The following is a 15337-nucleotide window of genomic DNA, read 5'->3' as shown; positions in this document are numbered from 1 at the left end:
CGCATCTGTCATCCCTTCCTGACTGTCTTTCCTGTTGACTTCAGGCTCCAGCACCAGATGCAAAGATATAGCCTTTTGTGGACTTTTTAAACTGCTTACACGATTGCACGGGGTCAAATTTATATAGTGAATCCCTTTCTCTGACAGAACCCTGACTAATACAGTCCCTTACACATGGGGACATTAAGACTGTGGAGGGAGGGCTCTGGGGTCAGACTGCATGGGCCGGAATCCAAACTCTGCTGCTTTTAGCTGTGTGACCTTAGGCAAGTTGCCTAATTGCTCTGGGTCTCAGTTTCCTCATCTGTAAAATAGCAAAATATTGGAACCTACCATAAGGGATGTTCCTAGCAGAAAAACCATCCGAAGCCAATCTTTATCCTTTACGTTCCCCTAAATTAAATCTATATAATCTGTGCTATATTTCACTTATATAGATTTGAAATGTTTTAAGGAAAAGTCCATATGTGATTTCAAAGACCACTGTCAAAAACTTTGAGATGCAAGACAGAATGTTCTGTTGGCTGGAAAACCTTGGTATCATTCTTTGTTTACAGAATAGAAAAGGAATACTCAGCATTATTCATTAACAGTTATGTCAATGAACACAAACCTAATCAGCATTGTAATGGCCAAATGCATTTGCTTTTCTCTTTTAAACAGAATTTCAAATGAACACACAAAACAACACCTACCAAGAAATTCTTCATTCCCTAGGAGTTAACTTTGGGAGTTTCACTGCTATATTTTAAAAGTGTAACTAAATTCAGAGAGTGTGAGAGGGTTAGGAGAGGGGGTGGTGAATGCATCAATATTTGAATGTCAGAATGTATTGGTGACACAGTTTACAGCCCTGAATAGGACTATTTCATGCAGGTACTCTAAACATGAGGACCCTATTAATAAACAAGTATGGCAAATGTTGTAAAAAGTACTTAGAACAGTGTTTGGTACCTAATGGTCAATGTTACTTGTTGGTGTCATTATTATTAATAATGTACATGAACAGATTGTTTTAAAGGCTAGGTTGAACTACTCCTTAGCTAGACTTTGAGTGCTTTAAATTCTTGAATTGGCCTCCTAACCATTACTTTTCCATGTGAATAGAAGAACATTAACTTAACTCATTTATTCATTTAGCAAACATTTGCTAGGTGCTGCAGAAATACAGAGATGCACAAAACCAGGGCCCTTTTTCAAGGATACAAATGTTGTGGGAAGACAGGGCCTCATTGTTCACATTTAGCTGCTGAGGCTCTTTCAGGATTAATTTCTGGGAAATGCCATAGTAACTGCTGTAAGTGAATCTCATGTGAGGCTGGGTAAGTTATTTCCAGCTTGTTTTCACTGGAGTCTACGAGGCTGCTGTTGTCACCAAGGTAGATGTCCCCTTCCTCCTCCCCTGCAGCAGGTATGGCCTCCCTGAAGCTGAAAGCTCAATACACAAGGATGACCTTCCTAGAGAGAGGAAAACTCTCTCCTTTGAGAAAGAGGGCCAGAGTGTCTGACAGAGACAAACGTCTAGTCTCACTGGTCTAACCCTCTACCACATCCTCTACTGCCTGCCAGCCCTTCCCAAATCACATTAATTAGAGTAACTTGGGAAACTCAGGGTTTGAAGACACAGAATATGAAGAAGTGGTCAAGCTCATAGGTTCATTCTGGGCCTGGCTCAAGATGGCGGTGTATTGAAGACTACTGCAGGGATCAGCTACTCCTCCAAATGTGCCTTCAGAATTTGTTTCATTTTAGCTCTTATAAAACTCTCACTCAAATGGATGGAAATTTCAGAGTTCTCCTGCTTTTGTGGCTCTAGAATGGCCTCAGGAGCCAGAAACAAGGCTACCATTATTAGCCTTGTGGGATAATTGGGAGATTCTGAGCTCCAACCTCCCCATTAGTGGCTCAGGCATCAACCAGCACACAGCACATCATCACTGGTATGATTCAAACATGCCAGCACTGGGTTGTCCCTACAGAATTTGAGAGTTTTAAGATGTCATATCTTCAACATCGTAGTTAAAAGGTATGTTCACATTCCTTTTTAGTTCCTTCAATATTTGAAGAGGGAAGGTGAATAGATGAATAGGAGTACATAACGCACACCTCTGGAAAGAGGAAAAGGAAAACCTAGGAAGGAAGCATCATCTCTAAGTGACAGCTCAGCCCATTTTTTTCCTAGAAAGTAAAGAACCTTTTCTCCTGGCATGATTCTTCTCTCTGTGGCCAGACAGTTAACAGTAGTTGAGGAGCAAAAAGGAGAGAACCAGGCAGAGAGGAGAAGGAAAAAGAACTAAGTGAAAGCAAATTTCCCCCACACTTGACTTCCAAAACAACTTTAAACATTTTTTGTGTATAACGAAAATAATTATTTGATGTATTCTTCCACATTTTGTTTCATAAGAATCTATTACCTTATAAAAATGAAAACAACAGACAAAACTGAAGAGCTCATTTTTAGTTGGCCTTATTAGAGGTCACCACACAGATTATAAGGATTTCTGCACCAATATTTGTAAACTCTAGAAAGGTTGATAGTTTCCTCTAGATGCTTTATGAAAAACTTTTTTTTCAAAATTCTTATACAAACAACAACTGAATGTGTTGAGATCACAGAATTTTGTGCCTGATAGCTCGCAAGCTATTTTCAAATCAACTTCTTTATTATCTGGGAACACTTAAGTAGAAATTGACATTACTGACCAACTGACTCCTTTTATATCATAAAGTGCCTTTGTAATTTTCCATTAGATAAAAAACAAACTACTCTTCTAAAACTTAACTGAGGTAATCTATGAGGACCATACTTTTAGCAAATGAGAAAATTCCATAGCACGTCTCACAGTTCTCCTGAGCGTAACACAACGACTCATGCACATTCTAGCCAGGTTGAGTTTGCTCCTTAAATTAAACAAGCTCCTGGGTGCCACACAGTTTTACATCTTCCAAGGTCAAAGGACCAGATGGGGAATAGCCAAACGGAAACTCTTTAACCACCAAGTAACCTATCTTCATCACCTTTCTTTAATTTTAAGGAAAAACCAGAGCCAAGTGAAGTCAAAATTCAATATTATCTTCCTTTCTTGGTACAGGATTGCGAAGGTTAGCTTATTAATACACTGAGATAAAAAGTAATGGCAGAAAGAGTATTAGCTTAAATCAGGAGACTAGGAATTGGGATCTGCTTCTAGACTCACTACCTCTTATAGCAACATGTAGCTCTCTGACCTCAGTTCTCTCATCTGTAAAATGAGAATAACCATGTGCCCCAGAGTTGTGAGAATAAACTCAGGTGATATGGGTAAAGAGTAATGTGGAAACCATAAAGCAAATCACAGGTTTGGGGGGTTTTTCTTCCTACGCTTTTTGGAGGATAAGATGTCCTCCTAAAGAGCACTCTATGCCAGTGCCCTGTGCTTGCTCAAAAGCCGTGATTATCACTCGTGACTTTGGAGATCGCAGGATCCAAACAAGTTAGTCAGCAGCTGGCCAGCACTTTGTCAACATGTGGTCACAGGCAAAGTTAGAAATCCAAGCAATGAGGGGAGGTGGAGGGAAAAAAAAAAAAAGAAATCTAAGCAATGAGACTTGTGTCCAGCGCAGCACAATGCATCTAAGCAGGGGCCACCCCGCACGGAGCACAGCTGGGCACTCCCAAAAAGAATGCTCCCAATAAACTTCCCCTTTCTTAAATGAGCGCCCAAACCACCTGACCCATTCTCTACCTCACTTTCCATCTAGTTCTTCAGGGACTCCTCTGTTTATGTTCCAGGGAGTGTTCCTGACTTACCGCCTATGCTACATACATGTGCCCGTCTCTCCAGGCTCTTGACCACAGTTCCATCTTTTTCTCTTGGTCACACCTCAGGAAACACCCCTCCCAAATCAGCCTGCAATTAATTACTGTCTGTGGGCAGGGCCTGACACATGATACTCAAATTATTCTAAACAACATCTAAAGGATTTGAGGATTTGACCTTGTGTGTGTATTCCTGTTTAATTTTAATGGCCTCTGAGCATTTCTAAATCTAATTTTTAGAAATCTGGAAAGAGAAAATAATTGTGCATGGGCCTTTGGAGGTCTGGCTGGTTTAGCAGAGGTGCAAGCCACCGTTTGATTATAAACATTTCTTCCTAAACTGTTACCTCAAGATCAACATCTCCCAACTCACACTCATATCCAGGTAGAGAAAGAAAGGAATTTTAGTATTAAAAGAACATTGAATTCCACATCCCTTTGAGAAAGGCATGGATTTCCATAATGGGAACATTAGTTCAAGTCAAAACTAAGTATGTTAAAGTGTATGCACCTGGAATAAAGGGGTGGTGGCTCCCTCCAGAGTCTTCTGCTGGGGCATATGTCATCCTTGCCTCCAGTCACAGAATCTAAGTACAGTGCCACATTCAGTAAGAGTCACATCTTCTAAAGGGTGAAGAGAACATTCGCTTAAGGTCTTAGACCAACCAAAGCACAAACTCAGAAAAAAACGAGGCAAAGATATAAAAAGATTTTGATCCCTAAAGTTAAAGCTGAGTGCCAAGAGAATTCAGCTAGAAATGTGGCTGAGGTTAGATGGCTGGATCCAGAGAGTAAATCAAGTGACATTAATCTAGAATTCTATGGACTAATTTATGTTCATAGTTCTTTGGGGGTTTTTTAATTTATTTATTCCAAAAGCAAAAGCGGGAACCCTGTGAGGCTGACAGAATTACAAAATGTATTCATTCATTCAACACAGATTTATTGAGCACAAATAAAACATAAATAAATTATAGAAAGTAATGCTAGTGGGTCAGTAGGGAAGTTATTCTAAATAAAGAGGAAAAATTAAGCATGTATCATTTTTACAAAAACAATGTAATCATTATTCTTCAGGGGAAAAAATATATACATAAAGAGCAATGCATATACTATGATTAGCAAATGATCTTTTGTGTTTTCCAAGATTTTTCTGGAAAATTAACTTATTCAAAAATATGCTTTAAAAAAAGAGGGGGAGGAAAGACAGGCAGATGCAGAGGAAACAGAACATGGATACAGAGAAAGAGAAAAGGCTATGGATTGAGAAGGATAAGGAAAAGATAAAAATTACATTGAGTTTTTAAGATAGGTGGGAACTGCATTTCAGAAAAGAAGAAAGTTCTAGTCAGAAAAGGGCAATGATATTTAGAATTAAAGGCTCAGGGGCAAGACCAAGATGCAGTTAGTAGGTGGAATGGTTCAGCCAAGACAACACTGTCCACATGGGCATGTATAGGCCCAAAAGGGAGTCAAGACAAAACAGAGCTAAGGCCAAATGAGAAAAAAACTTAATATCCATGATATGGAGTTTAGGCAATAAGGTAATGGTGCAGCTCTAAAGGATTTTGTTTGAACTAACTAAGAAGTGACACCATGAAAAGACTGCTTTAAGACGATCATTTGACACTGAATATCCTCAATGTCTATTAAGGCTTCTTTGCTTCTTTTCCAAAAACTTCCAAATCTAATTAATATAGTTTGGATCTTCTCATGTTCTACATAAACTCATCATCTTGCTCCCAAAATCATTTCCCATGCTATAATTCCCTTTCTCAGCATCCATACTTTAGCCATCCTTACCTTCTGTTTCTTTTCTTCTTTCCATTCTTTCTTTCCCTCCCTTCCTAGAGACAGACAATCTTTAATTCCAACTAAACTCTCCTTTACAGTCATGAGAAAGTACCCATTGTAAAATTCCCCATTTTAGGCTCTTATGCGATGGAGAGTAGAACAATAGCCCCTTAATTGGCATCCCTTTTTGGCATCCAACTCATTCTACACACAATACCTCTGGGCACATGTTGTCAAATTCTCCACTCCTTGTGTCTCTACATCTAAACTCAGGCTCTACTCTCTGCCTGGAAAGGCCTCTCACCCCTCTCAGCCTGGGAAGTCCACAATTTTCTTTTAAGATTCAGCTCAAATTCAAGCCACATTCTCCTGGCATTTAGTCACTCTCTTCTCTGAACTCTCAAGACTCTCAATAAATACCTTTATTAAAGAAGGTATTATTGGGCCGGCTGAGTGGCGCGATGGTTAAGAACTGGCTTGAGACGCAAGAGGGCCCCAGTTCGGATCCCACATATGAGGGCCAGTGACACTGCCCTCTACAACTAAGATGCTGAACAGCAGCTCAACATGGAGCTGGGCTGCCCGTGAGTCGCTGGCGACAGCGTAGGCTGCAGCCCCTGTGGCAGTGGGTTGCCATGGGCTACCGTATGTAGCCAGCAGCCAGCGTGAGCGGCCAGCAGCCATGGTGAGCGGCCGTCCAGAAGCCAGCGACTGATCTGCCTCACCCGGAAGAGTGCAATGATGGTGCCAACTTTGGCCAGTGAAGCAACGTCCTCCACAACTAGACTGAAGAACAAAAAGATTGCAACTTGTCTGTTCCCCTTCCCCCAATTCCCCAGCACTGTTCCCATCCCCCCAATTCCCCAATAAAAATCTAAAAAGAAGGTATTATTTACTGTGATTGTTCTTTGGCACACTCCTCCATTAGACACTAGGTCACTACAAGGTAGAGATCACGTCCTGCTTATCTTTGTATCCCAGCATCCAGCATAATACCCAGCCCAATGAAGTCAATACATATATTTACTAAATTAAAGAAACTGGGCAATGTCTTCAATCAAAGGATAAAGGCTATTCCCTGGAAGCTCTCACTATCCAATGCCCTATCCAAATTTTTCATTCAGTAAATATTTCATTAACTATGTAATTCACACAAAGTATTTAACAAGGCCATTGGTGATCGGGCTTAGCTACAAACTCAGCCTGTTATATCATTCAACACTATGTACATTATTTTCAAGAAACACTCATCTGTAGTTCTCTGGACATGTAATCACCTCTCGCTCCTCCCTGCCTCTGTACCTGCTGTTTTGTCTGCCTGGAAGTCTTTCTGACTGCTTGTCTACCAAGGAAATTCCTACTTACTCTCTAACTTTTGTCTGGTTGCTATCTCCTTAGTAAAACCAGCTCTGACTTCTGTCTTTTCTGGGCTGTCTAGATCCAAGCACACCTCCATCACCACAATCATTACTCTATGCTGGATCAGCTTTTTCTTTATCTGTTTCTAACACTACTGTGTAAACTCCTTGAGGATGGAAGCCTGTTGTGTTTATGTCTGTGTCCCCAATGCTCAGTGTCAGGGCCTAGAGGAGGTAGACGAGGAGAGGGAAGGAGACATAACAAAAGTGGCTGACATTTGTGAGCAGCTCCACTCCCAAGCATTGTTTTTAGCGCATTACACAGATTACTCCTCTAAGGGAGGTGTTCCTACTATGCCTATTTCACAGTAAAACTAAGATAACAGTCACAGATCAAGTAAGGGCAGGAGCCCCAGATCCTTATCCAGGCAGTCTGGCTACCCTATAGTCTACTGCCTTTCTGGTGTGGAGGTCCGCAAGCTTTTTCTGCAAAGGGTGGGATAGTAAATATTTTAGGTTTTGTGGGCTATGCAGTCTCTGTCACAACTACTCAACTGTGCGATTGCAGTGCAAAAGCAGCCATAGCCAATTATGGCTACGTTCCAGCAAAAGTTTATTTTACAAAAACAGGCGGCAAGTCTCATTAGGCCTGTAGGCCAGTTTGCTCATCCCAGTTCTAGAAACGCAATAAACATTCATCAAATTAAATTAAATCTAACAGTGTTGGAAACCAAAACTTTCTCCCTGCCCTCAAATGATTCCCTTATCTTATCCTAAAGCTGTGAGTAGTTGCAGCCTTTAAGACATTACTTGGCAGGCAAATCCACTGTAGGCACTCAATAACTAACTTTAGAGCTGAACTGAATGGGGCAGAAATGGGGCCCCGAGGCTGCTCTCTGTGCTAAGCTCCTGCCCTCTCGACTCTACCTCAAGAGGCTATTGCATCTTAGCTAGATGTCCCTGGCCCCAGCATTGAATTCCCACAAATAGACGACCTTTACTTTTAAGAAGAAAAGCCACTCCAAGGCTCCATGCTGTACCTCAGACCTTTACCTGGCCTTTATCTCAGGTATCTAATGTTATCAGTATAAAAACAAAATTACTTGAAAGCAGCAGGCAAATAGAAAACCTTTCCACACTAAAGCGGGACACAAGTTTCAGCTAAAGCAGTGAAGACTTCCTGGTTTCTAGAGTGTTGTTCCACAACAGTGATGAGCACGGCTCAAATCTCGACCTTTTTATGTGAGGACTATAATAACTAGAAAAAATGGGTAGGGGCAAAAAAGATGCAAAAAGAGAAGCGTATTCAATCCTAAACATCTTGAGGGCAGGAACCATATATTATTCACCTTTTCCTAGCCAGAATACCTGGTGTATGGGAGACCAGGCAATGTTTGTTGACGAATGAATAAATGAATTTAATGAAGCCAAGAATCTATATAATTAAGTTTGCCAAAACACACACATTCTCCAAAGTCCCTCAAGTATGCTTTAAAATCAGTAAGATCGATGCAGAAGTTGGAAGCTTTTCAGCTGGGAGTGGGAGAACTACCCATGCCCTTACTTTCTCCAGCAGACTCACCGTCTTGAGTGTTTGGACTCAGGATTTGGGTCCGGAGTTCCTGCAGGCTAATTTCCAGACACCTGCAGACCTCCTCGGGGCTATAGGGTTCAGGGTGAAGAGCATCCTCTGTGATCAACAGCATTTCTTCCAGACTGACCCCTAGGTTGGCCTGAACCTCCTCCAGCCGCAGAACTTTATCCCATTGCAAGTGTTTGTGCTTAGCCAGGAGCTGCAAGTTGAAACCAAGATAATGGTCAGTTTTTATTTCAGAAATTAATGTGTAGTATTTTAATTAGTCAAGTTTAACTTTAAGCTTTTTTGTTTTTCCATTCAACCTATCCACATTTCCCATTGCTTGAAAATGCACACTGGGTTCAGATGTTTGGAATTAAATGTGCTTATGTGACACACACAGACTAGTTAAGTATTTTTCTTAAAAAAAAAAAAACACAAAAAACTAATCTTCCACTGATTTTTTGCCTGTTACCACTTTCGCTCAGGGCTATTTCTTTGAATAATTTTGTTCTTTTATCCCTATTCAGTTCATCCCTAATACACCCACTCTACCAAAAACTACTCAAATCTCACATGACCTAGGTCCTGAGGTGGACACTGTATGCCCAATTTCATTAGAGTACTTCCTGTTTACTACATGCTCTTTGAAATGGCTAATGAATTTTAAGTAACTGGGCAGTTGGAGTAAAGTCTCAGATTTTAAATGAAAACCTCATTGGTGACCTTATGAAAAACCATTTTATTAGGTTGCTGGTAGTGGTAGAGCTGTATGTTTCTCCACCCTTAAGAAAAGAGTTTGGCTTCCAGTTGCATCCTGAGGCGGCCCCTCAATCTGTTGGAGAGGGTTAAGTACAAGCCAAACCTTTGTTTACCAGGTCCACTCATGGGAACCCCAATCCAGAAGATGTTTCCCTCATTTTCCCCCAAACCACTGACTGAGCCCTTCAGAGCAGGTGACAATCAAACCAGTAAAGATACCTCTCACCCTGAGGTCTATAAAATTCAGTCCCTGGGTGTGAGGACAGCAGGTGCAGACAGTACAAACAGCAACAAGAAGCAAGCAAAAGAAGGGGAAATTAGTCTTCAAGGAAATGTGCATCTGATTTACTCCTATTATGCTGATGATTTGATTTTCTTTCTTTTCAACAGGAAGCAAGGTTTACCAAAAGACCATTGTACTCTGGTTAGAGCCACTCACTTCTGAAGAATGTTAATAAAAGAAGTCCTTATATTCATTATCCTCTTTTTAAACCTCTGGCTCATATGTTTGAAAGGACTTAATGATTTTAAGGCAGAACTGGGAAAAGAGGCAAATGAATTATATTTTTCTGTTCAATTATTTCACAGAACATGGTGCCATTTTTAAAGCAAACACACTAAAACCTTTCTTCTGACCTTGTTTGCTTAGCACACTTAGTGTTTATTAGCGGTATTGGATTTGATACCGCCACAGATTGACCCATTCATTAATTCATTTAACTTATTCATTCATAGTCTATATTCCAATGTATTCCAAAGATAAAAATTTGAGAAAATTTATATAAAGACATATATAAAGAAAAAGAAAAACATACAATATATTTATTTTATACAGAAAAAGAGCTGAAGTTAATAATCACCTAGATGCTTTCTCGAAATAAGATCCAAATCCAGCGGAGATAAGCAATGAAGCTTGTATGATTATATGATTATATGATTTCAAATGTGCTTTTTCATTTCTTTTAATCTGTGATAACTCTGTGAGATAGGTATTATTACTCTATATAAGAGAGGAGGGTAAGTGACTTGCCCAAAGAGACAGAGTTGGAAATTGAACCCAGGTCCTACAATTCTTTCTTGCTTCCCCAAGGCCACGTTCTCAATGAGGTATGGCTGATATCTATGTCATCTTCCTCACCTTATCCAAATCACCACTCAGTCTTAGAAATTGCTTTCTAAGCATAAACTAAGATTTGTGTTAGAAGTAAACATTCTAGTGATGTAAAGACATTGTGATAGATGGGTTCCTTCTTCAAAAAAGAAAAAGAACCTTTCAGTCAACAATGATCTCCAAGTTCCCATCCCTGGCCTCACGTAAACAAGTTACACTGCCTCAGACACTTCATCTCAGGAAATTGGGATGTGTAGGGAGAAAGCTTGCAAGGGATGTCTGCTACCTACAAGGTTGTTTTCAAAGGCAGCCTCCCTATGTGTTTTTCTTCCACAGACAGAGGCACTATACCGTACAGAGGTGAACATTCACTTGAACAATATCCCAGTTTGCTGTTGGGTCCGCTTAGCCCTCAGCGGGAGGGTCCACACAGCCAATTTGGTGTGTATTTCAACTAAGAATGAAATCTACTACATGCCCTCAACAACAGCTGCACAGCCATGAACCACTGAGTCTGTGCACTACATTATGGGAGTGGAATAGGAAAGCTGCTTAAGCCCTTTGAAATTTGGCTCAGGAAACAGAAAGATGACTTGCAGATGAGGGAAGTGGGTGGGTAAGATCGCTGTTGCTCAAAAACAGAGCTCATGAGGGAATTTGCCACTTAAGGGCCTGGTGACAGGCCTGCTTCATATTTGCGAAGCAGTGCTATGAGTCACGGCTATGGGACATTTCGTCACAAGTTCCTCACTCAGCAGCAGGGTAGGAAAATTAGAGAAAGTAGCTCTGTGTCAACATTCACCATTTTCTTTTTAGCACTACAAACATTAAGTGTTCCTATCCAATACCACTTCCAGGAGGTTCCTAAACCTGTTCTGTGCTCTGTGGACAAGAAAGCAGGTAACAAGCACCTTGTCCATGGTCATGGAAAGAGGCAGATAAATAGTGCTAGGACCCTGTCTTAAGTTGGTTTCTCTTGGAAGCAGACCCTGAGACAAGAATTTGTGGGGTCAGGTGACACCATGAAACACTGGTAGAGGAGTGAAAAGTGAGAAGAGAAGCCAGTACAAGATGCACTGGTGTGGACAGGTGAGGCTGGGCCTGCTGGGCCCGCTAAGACCTGTATGTATAAACCTCAGATGCTTCGTACCCATGTGCAAGAAAGCTGGGGTAATATTTACCTGCTAACTCTCGCCCATCATTAGTTGAGGCTGCTCCCAAGGGTGTTAATTAGCTCACTAGCCCTTCCAGGTTGCCCCATGTATAAAGTAGGCACTCTCCTGCAGTTAGAAAACTCCTTCAGTCTGAGAGTCACTGGGGCTTTCCAGTAGAGCGTATAGTATAAGAGCGCTAAAATAAGGGCCCTAACTCTGAGGCCTGCCTGTCAGATGCACCTCTTTGACGTTCTCATTTGCATTTAGCAGTGTAAACAAATCAATGGGAAAAGTACCAAATCAGCTCCTCACCAGGGTAAAATTTCTAATCCCTCTCTGAGTTCCCTCTAAAAACAATTCATTCAACAAGCTGTTTTCCACACAACGAAAGCAGCTGTGTTGTTGTTTCTGGTTATATAAATCACACATGCTTTTTTTAAAAAACTGCAAGAAACACAAAGATTGAAGTACAAAAAAAAAATACAAAGTATAATAAATGATCTGTACTCATCCCAATGAGATAACTGCCAAAACCAGGTTTTGATAGCCATCCTATTAATACATTCCTTTATGCATACTTTACAAACATATAGTTTGAAATAAATGGGACCGTACATAGCTGTTTTTATTGCGTATACTTCTTTTGTTTGCTTATCTCCCCATCCCCCTTTCCAACTACATAGAGCCGTTCCCCAGTGACGTGCATATCCATGTTCTGGACTCATAACCATCATTCACCATGTTGAGCTGCCCCAGTGCTAGCTATCCCCACCGTCCATGTTTTCCATATTAGCCTGCAGGCCACTGAAGAAACCTGTACAACTGCGCATAGCGGATCTCCTGACTGCACCCTCAGCACAGCCCCTCAGGCATCCCCAAGCATCCTGCTTTTGGATCTCATTCACGCCTGACTCCTACAGAAAAGAGCAGGGGCGAAGGCAGAGCTGGACTCCGATACTTACTTAAAACAAGTCACAACCTACCTGGCTGGAAATTCCCAATATGTAAAGTAAGACCCTTAATGGCTACTTCACAAGCAACTGTGAAAGATTAAATAAAATAGGAACACCTAACACCTTGCCCGGCCCAGAAGAGGCAATCTGTGGTGCTCAAATTTCCTTCCTTCCCCACATTCGCCTGCCTCTCTTAGCTACAAGACTTCTCTACCACCTGATACCTTTTCATATTCCTTTAAACATATACACACGTTTCCTGTCTTAAAATTCCTTACTCCTAAAGCTACTATTCTTCATTTCTCCCTCTCTTTCACAGTCCAACAACTGAAACCAGTGGCCCATAGGTATCACTTCCAGGCCCTCGGTAGCCACTCTAACTATTGAATATGGCGTCCCAAAGGTCTGTCCTTACCTCTAAAATCACTTCCAAATCCACTGGATTTTTCTCAGTCCTTTTAGTCCTTAATGAATCAGTAGCTTCTGGCACCCTTCATTATCTACCTCCCTCATATTCCCTGTTTCATTGAATTTTCCTGGTTTCCCACTCACCTCACTGGTCCTTATACCATTTCCATCCAGGACTCCCTTTTCTCCTTTCATTATTTAGCTGAAGCCATCTCCCAAGTTCAACCCCTGGCCTTCTGATCTTCTCTTGCTACATTCTTTCCCTCAGCAAACTGAACTTAGCTCTTGGTTTCAACTACTATCTCAAAACAAATACATCTGAAGGCTATAGCCCTAGCCAAGAGATACACGCCAAGCTCAAATTTCTAACTATGTACTAGAAAATTCCATGGGGACATCTCATCACCTCTCACTTTCCAGTCACCTCCCATCGTATCTTCTCCAAACCTATCAGTGGCAGCACTCTGCTTTCCACCCATCATTTGTTTTGCTTTAACGTTGATAGTTTCTTCCATTTTTTTAAATTTTATTTAAGTATACTTGGTATATAATATTAGTTATATTAGTTTCAGGTGTACAATACAGTGATGTGACATTTCTATACCTTACAATGTGATCACCCCACTAATTCTGGTAGCCATCTGTCACCATGCCTCTGCCTTCAGGCATGCACGCCTGCGGGCAGTGAGCCTCACTGAGCACCTACTACTTCCCAGGCCCGAGGCGGGCAGCAGTGAATAAGGCACACAATGGCTCTTCGCCTCATGGAGCTCAGTCTCCCTGATGAGACAGATTTAAATAATAATTCCACAGTGAAGAACTCAAACCAGGTATGATAAGCTGCTATAACAGAAAAAATACTGGCTGTGGTAAGAGCATATTAAAGGACATTTAACACAATGGAAGTGGGGACACTGGTCAGGGGAAATTTCCTCAAAGTAATGGTTTATGCCAAAAGGAACACAGAAACCTGGTCATAGAGAGCCTTATACCTGACCCTTTAGTACGTCCAGTCATAACTTGTCTCCTATCTCTCCCTTTTTATCCCATCTTCAATGGTACTTGAAGACCTCCTTGTCTTCAACCAAGGCAAAAAAGTTCTGGCTGTGAGATTAATATTTCTAAAATACCTTGCTAACAACATTAGTAGCCACTGCTTCCAGAATCAAGCCTGGGTGTTCCTTCCAGAACCACAGCACTGAAGGCCCTGCAACAATCCAGTTCCACTAAACACATCAACCCTATTCCCCAATATGTGCATCCTCTGCCCTGCAGCTTGGACTCACCGTTCTGGGACTACTCCACACTAGAGTCTTGGCAGAGCACACTCGACTGAATCAACAGGCTGAGTGAAATTGGCCACATTCTTGGGTATTTGGTTTTTCTCCACTCAAATTCATGGAAACCGCCAAAGCCCTGAGAATATTATGCCTCTTTCTCCTCACATCCTATCACCAGACAGAGAATAAGTTCTATATTGACCACTAAGTGGCAGGAGCTAAAAAACTGGGTGTGTGATGGCGGCTGACCAAACAGGCTCTGTAAGGAATCACGCTGTGAATTTTCCTTGAAGTGTCAAAGGACCACATGAAACTCTCTCCTTCATTACGTCACATGTTGCCACAGGGAGCTCAGGGTATGCAAAAAGCAACAATAAAATTTCTCTTCCTTTTTTGATTTCCCATAATATTTATTACCGGCATCACACATTTTATCCCTCAATATAATTAAGGGATACTCTCTTTTATGGACATAAAACATTTCTGGAAAAGTTTAAGCCATTGACTACATGTAAAATATGAAAAATTTTGTGCTCATTAACAATTTCTGGCCACTTTGTTAATTTAAGAACATAAAAATGTGCTTCACTTAAAAGTATCATTTACGCAAGTAATAATTATAAATCTCCATTGAGTTTGCTTTGAAATGTTTTTAATTTTAGTTCAAATGGCTCTGCAAAACTCTAACTTTTAATGAATCTACATCAATTAGTTTTTGGAAGCTGCTGGAAAGAGAAGAGGGCGAGGGAGAGAAAGAGAGAGGGAAAGAAAGGAGACTTAAGAATAGAAGGCAGACCAAAGAGATGGTTACCAGGAGGGAGGGGGAGGACAGTGAGTCAAAAAGGTGAAAGGGAATATAGTCAATCATACTGTGACAAATTTGCACAGTGACACATGATTACTAGAAGTAGTGGGGTGATCACATTGCAAGATATAAAAATGTCAAATCGCTATATTGTACACCTAAAACTACTATAATATTGTATATCAAATATACTTAAATAAAATTTTTAAAAATAGAAGAAAGTATCAACATTAAAGCAAAACAAAGAAGAATCATCTTCATTGATTTAGTGTACTTCCCTGTACTAAGAAGATACAAAAGGTACTCATTTTCAAAAAGGAATGCTGGAGAGATAGGA

The 15337-nt window shown here is 40.9% G+C and overlaps 1 protein-coding gene across 2 annotated transcripts in view; it reads right to left on the bottom strand.

Moving 5' to 3' along the window:
• GALK2 (galactokinase 2) overlaps nt 1–15337 on the bottom strand; it is a 143901-nt gene that overhangs the window by 24358 nt on the left and 104206 nt on the right. For both annotated transcript variants that reach the window (XM_019664627.1, XM_019664636.1), the window contains exon 8: nt 8534–8744. In XM_019664627.1, the coding sequence (XP_019520172.1) occupies nt 8534–8744 (211 nt within the window). The remainder of the gene's footprint in view (nt 1–8533; nt 8745–15337) is intronic.

Source organism: Hipposideros armiger, unplaced genomic scaffold, assembly GCF_001890085.2.
Source record: "Hipposideros armiger isolate ML-2016 unplaced genomic scaffold, ASM189008v1 scaffold_12, whole genome shotgun sequence".
NCBI lineage: Eukaryota > Metazoa > Chordata > Mammalia > Chiroptera > Hipposideridae > Hipposideros > Hipposideros armiger.
This window is presented reverse-complemented; position numbering and strand designations above follow the sequence as displayed.